We start from the raw sequence: 17,227 nt of genomic DNA on the forward strand, positions 1-17,227 counted from the left end.
AATTTCGTTTTGGCTGTCAGGAAATAGTTTTCACCCTAAAAAATATTAACCTTTCTTTTGCATTTTGAGTGTCTGTGCCATGTGGCCTAAATTTGTTTTCTTCTGAAACCTATAGAACTCATATAGAGGTAATGGGTGAGCATTTCACCTTGAAGGCACAGCTACAGTTACAAACAGCAGTAATTCTGCCCTTTCTGATAATGTAAGGTGAACATTTGAGTTATTGGTCATTCTTTGTCATTTTCTGTGTGAATTAACAGAAGTACTTGATGTTGCCCCACTAATTCCTTAGCCTCTATTATGAGTTCATTACTAGGACGAAGACTTTTTTGGAGAATGGTAGGCAAGATTACTGTGTGGGATACTAGCTAAACCAAGTAATGAAGTACCTGGTATTGAAGACATCAGTATCATTTCTTACCTGTTTCTTATCCTGGAGATATGAGTATTGATTACATTTGGTCATTTTGTGTTTTCTCCTGTAGTGTTTTATAAGATACAATCTTAATGCTTTCCAGGACACTAACCACTGCAGCCAGCATTCCCAGGCCGCTCTTGGGAAACAAGAGGGACTGCTTATATAACAAGTGTTTTCCAGACTGAGATTTAAAGAGGCATTTGCAAAGCTGGTATCTTAATTATGCCTTTTTTTAATCCATCGCTTTTTCTTTGGTATCTGTCATGGTAGCTGAATAAACAGCAATGAATGCATACACATGATGGACTACTCATATGAAAGGAAATATATTTGGAAATAGATGCAATTAAATTAATCTCTGAATAAATTAATTAATCTCTTAAATATGATAGAATATGGTTTCCATTCTTCTCAGATATTATATGAAAACTTTTAAAGCCATCTGTAATGTAAATCAAATTACAGTAGAATCGGGTTCTTGGGGAAGTGTTAAAAGTTTTCTTACCCACATGTTTGGTTTCCAACCCACAAACTCGGGGTTTTTTTTCTTCTTTCCTCCTCCTTCCTCTATCATAGGGGTGCTGGAGAAAAATCATTGTGGATGACACTATGCCTTTCAATGAAGAGAATAATTTGTTACTACCAGCTACAGCCTATGAAATTGAACTTTGGCCAATGTTGCTGTCCAAAGCTATCATTAAGCTGGCCAATACTAGGTATGTTTCATCAGCTCACTTTCGGTTTGTGAAGTCACATGGAATTTGCAAAAGAGTAAGTTGTTTTAGTATACATGGGAAATATATTTTGCTAAAAAAATTCGTAATGACACATATGCACTTTTCTGGAGGCTCACACCAGGAATCAGTAAAGCAAAATCCCCTGTAACTACAGAAGGTGCACTGTTTCCTTTTTAGATGTGTTTGTAAATTTATGCACAGAAAACTTTGCAAAGAAGCTGAAGTACTGTTTGCTTTATCTGTTTGCCATTATTCCTGAAAAGCGTCACGTGGTTTTCTGCCAAATGGAAATGTTCAAGAAGTTTTAATGAAGTTTTATCAGCTTTAACCAGTACTGAAATTAGAGTATTGTAAGCTGCTTCTGTTACAGTTCTTCTGTTGTGGGCTGTACATGGTGATCCATTTCCTCAAAACTGACCTGGAAAGTAGAAGCTGGCTCACGGTGCAGTGATTGACAGTTATGGCCACAGGTTTATATGAGATGAAGAATAAACACCAAGTGTTTAAATGACTAAGCTTCAGAGAAGAATTCAAAACTCTTACCTGGGTAGTCAGGCTTCCATGTTCTGGTTATATTGATTTATGTTTGTAAGAAGAGTGATCTAAAGGCTAAGGAGTTGCCTAGAACTGCCTGTTAGGAAACTGCAGAAACATGTTTGAAATGCTGAATTTCTCTGGCGCACAAGGGTTAGTCATGGCCAAGTGCTGGCGTGTTTAACCTTGGTCCTCTTAGGATCTACAGACAGAGATCTCTCCAGAGAGTAGGAGAGACTATCAATTTGAAAGAGTGGACTTTGGTACACTGGAAATATAGCCTACTTGTGCATAATAACCTGGGAGTTAGAGCAGCTGCTCAAGAAATGGAAGTTCTAGATTCATATCACCTTTCTAGCATGAGGGATTTCAAACCCACGTCTCCAACCCTGCAGAAAGAGACTTTACTGTGTTCAACTATACATAGTATGCTTGCTAAAAATTTTGAAACTATTCCATTGTACCGATGTACCAATGAAGCAATTTTTGACTTTATAGGCTAGTAGTCAGCAGTGGTTTGGAAAACTGAAAACTAAAATTGCAAGTAAGGAGTTGTTTTTCAACAGGCTATTCTGTTTGTGTGTGGTTTTGCTCCTACAGAAAGCAATACAGAGTTTACTGAGAGTTGGTTATAATATAACTTCGTATAATGTCTGCTTTCTCTTACAGTATATGTGAAACTGCAGATAGAGAGATGGAGGAATTTACAGTTCTACATACACTGACTGGATGGATACCAGAAGTTATTCCTCTCCAGTAAGCTCTTCTATTAAATAATTGCATATTAGTTGTTTAATATTTAAGGCTATGAGTCATTATGAAAAATAAAGCTAAACCCTAAACATGCTTCAGAATCAATTTTGGCAAGTATACGGTTTTTAGTTCTGGCACTTGATAAATGTGCCTTCAAGGAATGTAATTTTATTGTGTTTTTCTTTGTAGGTCATACAGTTGCATGTAAAGTTATTTATCATGTAAAGCTGATGCCTATTCTTTATAAAATTAATTTAACTAATATTAAACACTGTGCTGAAAACGGGGTTAGAGAAATCTGTTTCATCTAGTACACAGATACAAAATGTTTGCCAGTAATAATAATAACTGTATATATGAATGTGCAATAGAAAGTATACATCCTAGATTTGAAAGTAGTCAACTTCAGCTAGGATGGTGTTTCACCTTTTAAACATATATGAACTGTTCCAATTTATTTCAAATCAAAAACTATTTCCAACCTATTATATTTTTGCTGTTTACTGTGTGTTTTAAGTCTGTTTTGTAAACAGACATTCTAATTTTCCAGCTTGATATTCTTTTTACTGTATGAATGACTGAGTTACAGGCACTAAATCTTTAGGTTTTTTTTTTTTTTCAACTTACCTTTTTTTGCCTTTTGATGTATACATTCTAATGAATACATAGACAAATAGTTTTGGTCTGTATATTATTTACTTAGCTATAATTACTTATTTATATATTTCAGTATTAAATAAATTCAGTCAAAGGCTATTTTAGTCCTTAGTTCAGCAATTTTTATGTCCCAAGCTATGCTTGCAGTTTCAGGGCCTTTAATATATTTGTATCTTCCAGTACTGTGTATGTAGCCTATGGAGTAAATTAATGTAACCTGAATTTTGGTTTTTTATGTAGTTGGTTTTACAACTGCAACAGCAGAAATCAGTATTCACAACTCTGTCTCTTACTGAAAATATATTCTGGAATAAGAAAATGTGAATACCATGGAGTCTTTGCAAGCACAGTATAAGATGGCATTAGCTCATTGTACAATCAATTATTTTACTAAAAAAAGAAAGTTGCATCCAGTTGGCTTGAATGAAGCTAATTCATGGCTCTGAGCAATTCATTCAGTTTTAGACTATTTCTGGAATTACTGGGTTTCTGTGGAGAACCAGTATGGCTGCAACTGTCATGTCATATGAAAAAAACATTGCTGTGGCTGGTGGAATGAGTGGAAGATGCGTGGAACTACCTGTGCTGAAATAGTTAGTAAAACCTAGTTTGGAAGTACCTTTGAGAAGTTTTTTAATATACAGAACCAGAATGAAGTTGCTTCATGGTGTAGTTGCAAGGTGGTCTGCAAATTTCCTTGCTGCAACTTTTATCTTCTAAAAAGCTTTACAAAGGATGCTTTATGTACATGCTTCCTTAACAACCATTTCTTTCTTTATGAGTCTGTCCATAATCTGTCTCAAGAAATTCACTGATATACAAAACCAGGCAAGAGTTTTATTTACTAGAACTTTTCTAAGAGTTGGACTGTTACTTATAGTATAGTGCTGTCTAAATAAAAATCACTCTTAGTGCAAATATCATTATCATTGACATATACGTGTGTTTGGGGTTTTTTGTTTGTTTTTGTTTACTTTTAAGGCTTGAATACTTGGACAAAGTCTGGAGCTTTTTGAAAGAGGTTGTACCAGAATTCAAGTTGCCAAATAAGAAAGCTCCCGTACTTGATACTCCTCAATCAGATGCAAAACATAAAGAGACCGAAGTCTCAGAGTTAAAAAATGAGGTTTCATCTGTCAACAAGCAGTCAGAGAAACCTGAGAAAGCAGGGAAAGCTGATAAAATTGGCAAAGGTTTGTAATTTTAGGTAGTGTTATCTTTGTAGATCAAGCATAAATAAAAGTAGCATAACCTCTGGCTTTGAATTTCTATTTCTTTGCTATGCCATGTACAACTCTGTGGATTTGAACACATTGCAATGGTATAAATTCAAAAAGCTTTTAACTGCATAGATCTCATTAGAAGCAGTACTAGTCTCTTTTACAAAAACAGCTTCAATTTATGGCAGAGATTTGTTCAGCCTTATGTCATTGGCATATCTCTGAAGACTGGTTCTTTGCAGAGGGTTAACAATCTGAGAAGTTACAGCTTCCCCAAGGCCGTACTGCTCTGACCATCGATAAATTATACATTTCATAATGGTTGTTACAAAGTGTGATTACCTGCAGAGAGTTCTGACAAGTACTTTCTAATGTTCATTTATAGCAACTTTGCTGTTTATGCTACTAGATACAGGTATCAATTTTATTCAAAAGCTGCTAATACTGTTTAAATTTAAATGAAAAAAACCTTAGGGTTAGAAACTTATTTGTTCCAGTATGTTATTCTTCAGTTATTATATTTGAGACTGAGTTTCATTAGTTGCTGTTTATAATTTGAAGGTATAAATGCAATTTAATTTCTTTGGAAGGTACAAATAATATAGTAAAAAGTCTGTTTCTTCTTAGATTTTCAGAAAAATCCCTGCCTTTCTCACTTTGAATCTCAAATAATATATTCTAATGTTGAAAGTGTTATAAAAAATCTTGAAGAGACCTGGCTGGGGGGGGGGGATGGGGGTGGTATTCTTTGTTCTTAGGAATTCCTGCTATCAGTGTAGTAGATGTTTCAAAGTTTGGAATGGACACACAGAGGGATGCAGCCACTGGGAACAGCACTGTTATTCATCCAACAGGGTGCTGTAATTTATTCCCAAAAAACTTTGTAAATATAACCTTCTCCAAGACTTAGAAATTCTGTTAGTAACTGAAATAGCTAAGAATTAGGGAAGCATTCTGTTACGATGCAGCTCTGTAATCTCCAGCTCTGAGCTTGTAAGCTCTTGTCAGATGCTCTAATAATGTTTGGGATTTTTTCATTAGAAATGTATTTTCCTATAGTCTTAAGTTCTAAGGCTTGAAAGAAAGTTCTGACTGTGGGAGACTCTTCTGTGTCCATTGGGAACCTATGCCTCATCTGTGTCAGATTCTGTTGGAAATCACTGATGCACAGGAGCAAGAACATGAAGAAAATATTTGACACAGTGCCAGGAATTCAGGAGTTGCAAACATTAAAGTAGGGACATGGAAGTTGTGCACTAACAAGAAGGTGAAACCAAAGTCTTCCTGGCTGCTTCTCAGTAAATCTGCCTTTGCATCTTAAGAATTATTTTTTTTTTTTTAAACTGAATGACATTAGTTCTTGGCCAAAAGTTTTTACCTGAAAAAGAAAAATAATCTTTGTCTTGCTTAATAGAAAAAGCAGAGCAAAAAGAAATTGGAAAGAAGAAAATCAGAGATGGAGATAAAGAAAAGCACAAGTTAGCACTTCAGTCTGCTGAAACCAGATATTCTTTTCAGGCCTTAACTGAAAGTAAGTCCTATTCTTTTGACACTAAAATTACAAACAAATTATATGTAAAACATAAGGCTTTGGTTTTATTTGTTTTTGAATGGAGAACTGCAATTTGAAATAATACTGAATTCAAATGTATTTTTGTTGTGAGATTATAGCCACTGGAGAAAAAGCTTGCAGGCTTTGAGACACATGGTCTGCAGAGAATGGCCTGGGACAGTAGAACCAGAAACTAAAGCTAGGTTTAAAGTTAGACTCCAGAAGCAGTAGTTGTAAAAATTTTCTAAATTTGTCTTGGGAATATTTGTAACAATGACTTTGCTCGATGCAACAACTTTTTTTCAATATTTTTTTTTTTTTTGCCACTTTTCTTTTTGTTTTTAAATTGAAGTATCTTGACAAGTATTTCATTTCCAGCACCATAAACATGCTTAGCTCCCTACTGTAAGTTTTCACTCTACCTTTTGAGTGTGAGGCCTTCTTTCTGTGATAAATTTGAATCATTTCTGAAGAGGTCTTTAACTACTTTTAGTATCATTTATATTTTATTTCTAAAATGGCAAACCCTTTTATATTCTTTACACTGTTGTCATGGCTTAACCCCCGCCAGCAGCTAACTACCATGCAGACGCTCACTCCCCAACCTGCCTCACCCCACTCTGGTAGGATGGGGAGAGCTGGAAAAAGATGAAAGCAGTGGTCTGAGATAAGAACAGTTTAATAATTGAGATAAAGTAAAATATAATAATGATCTTAGAATGTACAGAACAAGTGACATACAATGTAGTTGCTCACCACCCAGTAACTGACGCCCAGCCTGTCCCTGAGCAGAAAACACCCCAGTTGCTATACCGAGCATGATGTGCTGTGATACGGAATACACCTTTGCTAGTTTGTGTCAGGACTGAACCCCTTGTCTATCCCAGCATACTTGCTGAGGTAGCAGAATAAGAAACAGAAGGATTTAATGCTCTGTGAGCTTTACTTAGCAATAACTGACACACTTGTGTGTTATCAACACTGTTTTGGTCACATATCTAAACCACAGCACCATACAGATTGCACTGAAGAGCACACCTCCTCATTTTTTGTGCAGTAAAAAAGGATCAAAGAATATATTATTTTTAAAAGGTACTGGCATAATGTACCAAATCTTTCTAGTATTGTAATAGTATTATTAAAGTGAATTTGGTGTGCCTGGTTAATCATTTGCATGCTCTAATAATTTGTTCATTGCTGTTTATTGTCTGCCCTGCAGGCATTTTATTTCACAACCCATCTGGACTGAATATGACAGTTTTACATTCCACCTGGTATTTGATGGAATGCTTTTAATTGACAAATACATCTCACAAGCAATGATATTGGTATACCTTGTGGCATGTACTGTTCTGTAATGTGTAGGACATGGTAGCTTCTACTAATGTATTTGTAACAGATCAGATATGTCAGCAGGGACTGAGATCAAACCTAGATTATAGCCTTGCTTTTGGATAAGTTGGAAACAGTAGCTAACATAACAGCTGTGATTAACAGGGGAATCACAAATGTGCAGTGGGAAATACTAAGAATCCACTGGAAAGAAACTCTGATGTAACACCACCTAATATTTAATTGAGTAATTGAATTTCTGCAAGAATATTTAAGATGCAAAGATAGCTTACTTTTTCAAGAAAAACTATTGCATACCTTCTAAATAAATCAGTTTGAAGTCTGATAAATTGTATTTTCCAGTCTCTTGCCTATCTTTCATTTCTTTTCCCTTTTATTTTCCTTTCACTTTTTTCTTTTTATGCAGGCAGCATTTTTTAATTCAGTTTCACAGAAAATACCTATTCTTAGAGCAGCTTCCAGCTGCATACTTAGTAAATGTAGGAAGTAATTGTCCTATATTTGAGGTGGAGCTGAAGGGAACCAAGACAAAACATTCTAAGGAAAAACAGGTGTGCTGTTTTTCACAACCTCTGTGCCAAGATCTTGTCTTCACATACTTTCTTAGATTACTAAGGAACAATAAAGAGAAATAAATATCCTTTTTGAGCTGACCTTTAGACCTACATTTCTACTAATAAATTTTTTTTTACTTTTAATTTCCCTTCAGCATGAGTGATCTGGCTGTCACCCAGACAGCCTTGATTTCTCTTCATCATTAGGGAATCAATAATAGCTTCTTCAACAGATACAGGTATGAGATGGTTGCGTGGTTGCCCAGTGCAACAGATTTCTAGGAGTAACAAGTGAACATGCCTCTGCTTTTATGCCTTTCCTGTAGCAGAATTACAGGAAAACAAGCTTCTGTAAGGCGTGTGGGATAAGAGCTATGTGGTCACCCCCTCACGCTTTCAGAAACAGCTGACATTACCTACATTATTGCATCTCCGTGACAGAAGTAAGAACAATAACCCTGGTTAACAAATACGCTGATTCTCAAAGTAATCTTATTCTTCATACCCATTGCTAGGAGTGGCCAGGGCTCTGGCATTTGATCCTTTTATTAGTAAGATCAAACTCTGCTTTCACTGGAATGAAGCCTTTAGGTAGTATTGACCAATCAGTATGTTTTTATTTCATCTACCCAGATGATGTGTATTGTGTTCATCATGCTAGTATCTAGTATTATTAAAATCTGAAGAAAAATAGAACAATGGTTAGAGCTACCTCTGACCTGTTGCATTTGTAAGCTGTAGTTTTTCTTATTTATCTGTGTAAAAGAAGCAAAATATGCAAAAGTCGTTGATAGTCTAAAATAGGTAAGGATTAAAACAACGTGGTTTTGCCATCCCTGGCTTCTCTTACAAGTACTCTACAACTAGCTCTTCTTTCAAATGAGATAATAGTCAGACAAAGAAAATGACAAAAATGAGGCAGAGTGAGCAAAATAAGTTAGGGTGAGGTATAGCAACATTTATTGACTGTTTATGCTGTTCTAAAGTATGTTGATGTTTTCTCTGTAGAATCATCTGCGCCAACCCAGCCAGAAATGGTCGTGTATGCTGCCTGTATACCACTACATTTGTTTGAAAAGGATGTTTTTTCGTTGAAGCAGATGGTAAGAGTCTATGCTCTCAGGACAGGAAAGCATTCTTTTAGTAGCAGGGAGTTTCATTTTGTAGCAACTATGTTGTAACAAAAATAATAAAATCAATATAATGAAATAGTCATTAGGTAATGATTATCAGTTAAATTCATATTTTTGGTACTTCTGTATTCTGATTGTGCATTTGCTTCATTTTCCTGCCACAGTCTGCTCATTTTTTCAGTTTTACTCCACTTTCCTCTGGATCCCAGGAGCTGAAGTCTCTTGGGAGAATCTTGATGGGAACTAAAAAAGGTATCATAATGAGATACTTCTGAATGGAAAGATTAATTATTTTAGGGATTAGTTGAAAAACATGAATTCTCTGATACACACTTTCCAATGCGTTGTTCTATAAGAAATAGCATGTTTATATCCATTTCTATCATTAGTGTTGTAGCTGATGAAAGCAGCTGGAGAGATTGCAGCACTTCATGCAGCTGGGATAAAAACAATGCTTAAATTTCCACTTAGTCACTCACACTCTACAGAAAGCTATTTATAATGCCAGAGCTGGCTTTCTTGACCTGATTATTAATTAGATTTTTTTTTTGTGCATTTAAATCATATTTACCATAATTAGAACATTAAAATTTCAGCTGCCTCCTCAGGAAACTGATAAGTTTGCCAAAGTAGAGAAATTTCCAGAAATGGTTTGCAGGTGTTATGCTTCACTGTTCTTAATTCTTGCGCTATTTTCTTTTTGCAAGTTGTGCTGTGTATTTTATGCTGTTTTGAAGACTAGCTCTTTCTCTGTGATTTATTTATTTATTTATTTATTTATTTAAATTTAAGGTCTCAGACAGTAGTGTCTTTTTCCTCAGAAGTAATGCTAGTCATCAGACAGCAAACTAGAAACAGTGACAAGGTTATATCTTTCCTGCCTTGAGTCTCAAACTTGGCTTCAGTCTGTGAGGTTATAGAGAGTGCTGAAAAAGAGGCATTGCAGACCAAATAGGATGAGGCAGATGGATCTATGTGTCTAAACCAGTGTTTGAGTAAAGACTGATAGAAAAATGGAAGTTGACAGAAATTAAATATAGAAGTGTAGTGTGTTTCTTATGGGTTAAAAAAAGCTCGTTTTCAAGCTTTCTTTGAGGGCTGAGATATACTATATTGGTAGAAATAATTGAAGATTCGAAGAGTGGATTCATTGGCATAATCCTTGCTCTCTAAATTTCTAGAAAATTGTATCGTTAACTGCAGTTGTGCCAGAATTTCCCTCCAGAATTTTTGCAGCATCTCTTTTAGCTTTGTTTTCTAGTGTGTATGTCCTTGGATTGATGTGGCTTGAACTTAATTGCCTTAAGTTTGCTCAAATAACATGGAAAAAATGCTTAATTGAGTCATTCATGTATGTCTCCTACTCATCAGCTGACAAGTTCTTGTTTATGGCACCTAATTGGTAGTCTTCAAAATCCTTTCTAATCTCAGATGTTTTAAATTACATTTTTAAATTGCTTGAATATGTATGTACCCAGTCACCACTCCTGTAATATATCTTTATAAATTCAGAGATCAAATGAGGCTGTTACATTGCTTGTATACCTTCATAGAATCATAGAATACTTTAGGTTGGAAGGGACCTTAAAGATCATTCCAATCCCCCTGCCACAGTCAGGGAGACCTTCCACTAGACCAGATTGCTCAAAGCTCTGTCCAACCTGGGGTTGAATACTTCCGGGGGTGGGGCAACCATAATTTCCGTGAGCCGCCTTATTGTGTTAACTTTGTTCTTCTCCCTTCAAATAACTGACAACCACAACTACATCTGCGTCCTTCTCTGCAAGTTCATAAATGCAGAACCTCAGGAACATTTGACAATGAGCAGGAGCAATCAAAGCCTTGCTGATGAGCATGTTAAGGAACTAAATTATGTGTGATTTATTTAGCAAGTAAAAGGAGGTGTATTTTTCATGTACAATGGATGTACAAATCTTGTAACAGAACTTTCAGTAATGAAAAATCTTAAGCACTAAACCATTGTTATTTGAATTCAAAGAGCACCACTCAATGTCCACATCCAAAATTGCTCTTAAGTCTGTTGCTAAGGGATTTGGTATACAGGTCAACTGCAGTGCCTTTAATATGTTCTCTAAATTAGCCAGCAGATAAAAAGTTTAATGATGTATTGGTTCAAAGTGATATTACGTTATAGAGATTTCACAAGTTATCTGAAAGACCAGTTGCTTTTAGAATTCTGCCGCTTCATAAATTCAGCATGAAGTAAAGACTTTCTCCCTCAGAAAAAGTTTTAAAATATGTTTATTTAAAGCAAAATGTTGTTGCTGTTGTTCTACATATTAATTCTGCTTCACATGTAAATTTGCTGTAGCACCTCAAAGAATTCAGTTAAACAAATAAGTTGAAAAGAGCGATGAATCTACTATATGAAGTAAAATATATGTAAACACTTATAAGTATTCAGTTATACTTTTTCTGCTGAATATCAGATTCTAATTAGAATGTTTTTGGATAGCCTTGTCAGGTGAGCTATTTTTGTTTCATTTGTTAGCCAAGCTGTTAGATGCTTTTGTGTGCATACGGTTCTTTTCTGTCAGAGATACGAGAAAGGAGGTGTGACAAAGCCGGATTATTTTTACATGTTTCATAGGCTGATTCTTCAGAGAAACTAAGGCAGTATGGACTTTCCCACATATATAGCCATCCTGTCCTGATCACTAGAACAAGGTCCTGTCCTCTGGTAGCACCACCACAACCACCACCCGTTCCTCGTTGGCAGCTTTTCCGTCAGAAAAAGGAAACACTTGTGTCATCTGAACCCCGAGGTTTGTCTACTTAAACCTCCAAAATATATGTGTAGTAACATTTTAATTATTGCAAATACATAAATTTCCAGGGCCATATTTATCATCTTATTGCTTAATTTCAATGGAACTTCCTTAGGGATTACTTGTTTGGTTTTGTTTGTTGTTGGTTTTTTTTTCTTTTGCCAATTTTGTATTACTTCCCCTTAGCCTGTTATTTTCTAAACACTTTGAGAAGTGTCTTAATTTCAGGCTAGAAAGCACTCTACTTGAGAAAATGAAGAGGGAGTGTTATCAAACCAATGCAGAAGCTCTCTCATGCAGAGCTATGAAAGCTTCTGAACACCTTTCAAACACTGAAGTATGTGACTAGCCCTGCTGCAAAACCTCATAGTTTTAGAGGTAAACTTGTTCTAGGGTTTGTCTATACTGCACAATGGAATTAAATGCATGATATGAGATACCTTGCGTATGAAAGTCTTGCAGACATGCTAGCAATATGTAATGAGACAAACAGGAAATTAGCCATGATCTTTCTAAGCTAAGTTGGATAACCTTACATAGGTTAAGCACGTTTTAACACTCTGCAGGCTGAGGATCAGAGCTTTGAGCAGGTTTTTTTTTCATGATATGTCACCTAAAGCCACCCTTGGTTGTTCGCTTTGATTCTGTTTGCTGGGGAAAATGGTCAGTTTGGATCAGGTGTCCTGTCTCTGCTTCCTCCCGGCCTCCCCTCCTCCCTGGCAGAGCATGAGGCTCAGAAAGTCCTTGGCCAGACTAAAACATTTGAGCAGCAACTAAAAACATCGGCGTTATCAGCACTGTTCCCAGGCCAAAAAATCAAAACACAGCACTGCACTAGCTACAAAGAAGGAGAAAAATGACTGCTACTGCTGATCCCAGGACAGATTCAAATGTATGCTATTGTATTTTGAGAATTATTTAGGTTTGATGAATCCCCTGTGGAAATTATTTGTCAAAGTTCTAGTATTAAAAATTTCTTATGAATAAATGTTTAACAGGTTGCTTTTTTCCAGTGTCTGTGGTAAAGAAACCTGAAGAACATGTTGAGATTGCTAGCCTATTTTTGAATTACAAATTGAATGTTATTACACTACCCACAGACATGTAAGTATTCAGTGTAGTTTCAGCATTAGCTTTGTACTGTTCCTCCATTTGACTATGAAAGTGCAATGGCTTGTGTTTACTTCTGTCACAGGGAAAAACTGGTCGGATTATGTAGTTGAAAGCAAATTAGGATCAGGATTTCTTGATGTCGCATAATTAATCGTCAGTCAGTGAACTGTACATTTCGGATCAGTATCATCTATATAACAGATAAACTGCTATTCTAGATGATTACAAAATCTTGACAAGCACATACAAACTTCTGAACACCTTTGTATAACTAACCTGAAGAATTTTTAGTCATGCACACAGAGGCATACACCTACAATTATATGCTCTCCTGGCATTGAGGGTTACAAGCTCACCTTCTCATTTAGGCATACAGGTTCTTCTATTTGCACACACCTTCTGTTGGAGATGCAAGTAGGGATGATATAAATTTTATATGATGTTCCCTACAATCTGCTAATCTACATGCATTTTGTGAATGCTCCATCCCTGGCGATGTTCAAAGCCAGGTTGGACAGAGCCTTGGGTGACATGGTTTAGTGTGAGGTGTACCTGCCCATGACAAGGGGGTTGGAACTAGATGATCTTAAGGTCCTTTCCAGCCCTAACTATTCTATGATTCTATGCCTGTGAGAAAGCCCACTAGGAGGTGGACATGCACACACCTGAGGGGTATGTTCCTACTTGTTACACCCTGTACAAACAGTCCCCTAGGTGGATGCACACTTCTCAGGGCATCTGACATCGAAGGGCAGGGAGCTCTGTTGAGCAAAGACACTGCCAGTTTCTCTACTCAGTAGGCCCAGTGAATGTTCAATAGATCACTTCCACCAGAAATAGGAATATTCTCTGATGTCTTTCTATTTTTTTCCTCAAACTACTGGTCCCTTTCAGTTTTTGCACGTAACAAGGAAGTCATTGATTGGCCAGTCTGTACTTTTTTGGACATCACATATTTGGCATGAAGCAATTAATTTTTAGGAATAAAACAGGCTCTTCTCTGTTCATTATAGTTATTACAAGAAACCTGAGAGTTCAGATGAGTAAGCTCATGCTCAGAACACACCTTTGTATAAATGGCTTGTGTTAAAGACTGGAAGTTCTGTAAACCCTTGAAAATATATATGTATAAACCTTGTATAAATATATGTATAAACCCTAGTATAAATACAGGGTGTCTTAGAGAAAAAGTTTCAGAAATTGATGTATACATGACTTCTAGTCAGCATTCAATATTCAGCATAATGCTTGCTTGACAAGAAAAGAAGGATTATCATTAATTATATCAGGGCCTTGGATTTTTTTCCTATGACCCACTGCATAATGCTTTTTTGCCAGGCTTCAGCTGATGTTGAACATTTTATCAACAACTGCTAGAATTATTAATATCCTCTCTTTTATGCTGACTGAACTCTTTGACAGAGAAAGCATTGCATGTATGACATACCAAGTGAGCACCAAAAGTTTTATGTTATTTTGGAGGATATTTATTTTCTTGAGAATGAGTCCAACAACAACTTGTAAACTGTTGGATGTGTGTATCATTTTTAAGGTGTGTATACCTTTTTGTAACTACGTCTCTAAGTAAACTGCACAAATTACATGGCAGTTCCTGTATTTTGATCATGATGATTGGATGGGTTGATAAGAAACCAGTTTGGGTTGATTTTTGATTTTATTTTTTTTTTTTATTGAACAGCATTTTTCAGTGGAAGAAATTAACTTGGAATATTCTCAGTGTATTGTTTTGCTGATACAGTTGCATTTTGTTGGTTAAAAATACATTAAATTACTTAATTTTTGTTTTCAAATAGTAGGAGTAGGCATACATAAAAATGCTCTAAGCAATATCCATTAATAGGTTATTAAAAGGTTGAGAGAGTAATAATTAAGATGTTCCCTCATTTGCATGTGACCATATTTTCTGTAGTTTTTTCATCTTCAATAGATTGCTTCATGGTCAACTTACTGAATTTCGTCAAGGACAGTTTGTTTAATGTGCAAAGTTTCCATGACAATGAGCTAATTTAATCTCTCGTGATTTAATTAACAGGTAGTAACCAAAAATATATAGCAAATATTAACATTTCATTAATGTAATATAACTGCCTAAATAAGATAAGAGACTTAGATACACAACTGGGACTGAAACAGTTTTTAATCTCTTGCTTGAATTCTAATAAAATATTTTGAAACACTCAAAGGCAAGATAATTGTTACTGTGTTACTGCTAAAGATCTTGATATTTCATTATCTCAGTCTTAGGAAGGGGGCTGGATAACTCGTTACATTTTTCTTTGTTCTTTATTGCTGCAATAACACAATTACACATTTATGTCTAATTGGCACGTGTGCAATATTGTTTTGATCTTGTTCTCCCAGTTCACTTAACAAGCTAAGAGTTATTTGTATTTCCATCAGTTTTTACTTCTGCCTTCAGTAAATCAGCAACAAAGCTTTCTTTTGCTACAACCAGAATAGACCTTGCACAGGTTTCCTTGGTTATCATGTGTTTTAGCTGTCTGGTAGCTATGGAGACCCATTTTGAGGGAAAAGACAAAAATTATTCTGACACTTCCTCCCCCCCTCCATTTGACTAGTCCACATTATATATTTTTTTTCTTGTCTAGAGTACATGGAAATTTATTTACTTCTAGCATTACCATCTAGTTTTTCTCAGCTGACTGGGGTTTGGTTTTTTGAGTATTAGTTAGGAGGGCAGGTTAGTTCAGGTCTTTTGAGCATAGGTATGTGTGTAGTGCCAACCCAGAAAGATAAGCATATATAGATATTGTGCTGCCCTACTAGGCTGCAAAATAAAGGAGTCACAAATTACTTTGACAAAACCATGTTAAGCATATTAGTTATGAAGACTTTCTTTTTGAAAGTAAATGTATGGATTAAAGTGTTTGAGTTTTTCTTTTTTTATTTAGCTACTTTCCACAATCTACCCTCAAAAAAGGATTTGATTCTCTGTCCCGTCTCCCTTCTGTTACTGAAAGTAATGAAAATGTGAGAGACAGTAATGTGGCTATGAATCAAAGTGTGAGACATTCAAATGCAGAAGATGATTCTCAGGTAATAATTTTCCTAATTTTAACTTGACCTAGTTTTATATTCCAAAGGATAGTGAGACAAAATAGAAAATACTTACTACTGAAATATAGGGTTTTAAAGATTTCTCAGTGAGCTTTTTTCCCTGCTATTTAAGTAACTTCCCTCCCCTTTCCAATTTATAGTTATATTGATGTGTGCTGGGTGGGATCTTTCACATCACTTTTTGTTTTAACTTTATTTTTTAATGATTTATTCCTCAAATCCTAAAAGTCCTGTTGCTAACACTATGAAATATTTTGGCTTTACTGTCCTTATTACTGTCCTTTTCTGGGGCCAACTAATAAGTATATTTGGGGGTTACACATGTAGTACTTGGTTGACGTATGATGACTGCCTGTTGGCTTATAAAATGTGTTTGAAGACCGAAGACATACTGTTAAGAATAGTATGCTTTATCTTCATGAACAAAGAAAATTAAATTTAGCTTGTTAAATTTTCAAGTAAAAGGGCAGTAAGTTTCTGTGTAATTTTCGGAGTGCCTATTTATATGTTTCATCTTCAGAGTATGCTGTTATGCCATTTTTATATTTTAGTTCTTAAATTCAGTTGCTTTAAATCATTCTATATCTATTGTGTATATAGAAAATGTACATGTGGACATGTAGTTACTAGGTATTTATGATTTTAAAATAAGCCAATTCTGTAGTGAAGGAAAATTCTTTGCAATAAAATATATTTTTAACTAATCTGAATTTTGTATACATTTTACAATAGTCTAATTAGTACTTCGTTAGTACTTCATCTTTAAAAGTCTTTTTAAAAATTGCAACTTATGAAAATCATTACAAACACAGCAAATTAATAAAGAGCTGTAAGTAGCATCATACAGTATGTAATAATTATTGGTTGCATAACTTCAGTCTCTCTAGCTGTACAAGTACAGATTGAGCTGGTTACATCTTAATAGATGTTTCTGTGCTAGAAACATAAAAGTAATTTGGAGCATCACTTTGATTCTCTCCTCTAGTCCAAGAGTGTAAGAAATATATAATTGTAGAAGGTTGGTCTGTCACAGTAGGACATGCAGTCAAAAAGAGGCAAGGGCAAGTAAGAAAATACAAAAGAGACAGACATTGATAAATCTGAAATGATTGGAAGAAGACATGAAGGTGACATAGTCTGAGGGCAGTCTGATTCAGACGTGACGAGCAGCTAATAGACTTACACTTGAACTTTACTTTTGCCTCAGTTTAAATCTCAGCTGGAAAATGCTATGCCAAATTAGTAGTTGCAATATGTAAGTAGGACTGCATTTGTATGGAATGCAAAAGCAAATAACTTGCAGAACAATCTTTCA

The 17,227-nt window shown here is 35.4% G+C and overlaps 1 protein-coding gene across 1 annotated transcript in view; it reads left to right on the forward strand.

The window, feature by feature from the left end:
• ADGB (androglobin) overlaps positions 1–17,227 on the forward strand; it is a 104,200-nt gene that overhangs the window by 24,851 nt on the left and 62,122 nt on the right. The window contains exons 6-13 of the mRNA XM_065680511.1: positions 995–1,134; positions 2,359–2,445; positions 4,081–4,292; positions 5,734–5,850; positions 8,787–8,881; positions 11,523–11,697; positions 12,714–12,804; positions 15,747–15,891. Coding sequence (XP_065536583.1) covers positions 995–1,134; positions 2,359–2,445; positions 4,081–4,292; positions 5,734–5,850; positions 8,787–8,881; positions 11,523–11,697; positions 12,714–12,804; positions 15,747–15,891 — 1,062 coding nt within the window. The remainder of the gene's footprint in view (positions 1–994; positions 1,135–2,358; positions 2,446–4,080; positions 4,293–5,733; positions 5,851–8,786; positions 8,882–11,522; positions 11,698–12,713; positions 12,805–15,746; positions 15,892–17,227) is intronic.

The sequence above is a fragment of the Lathamus discolor genome, chromosome 5 (genome assembly GCF_037157495.1).
Source record: "Lathamus discolor isolate bLatDis1 chromosome 5, bLatDis1.hap1, whole genome shotgun sequence".
In the NCBI taxonomy this organism is placed as follows: Eukaryota; Metazoa; Chordata; class Aves; order Psittaciformes; family Psittacidae; genus Lathamus; species Lathamus discolor.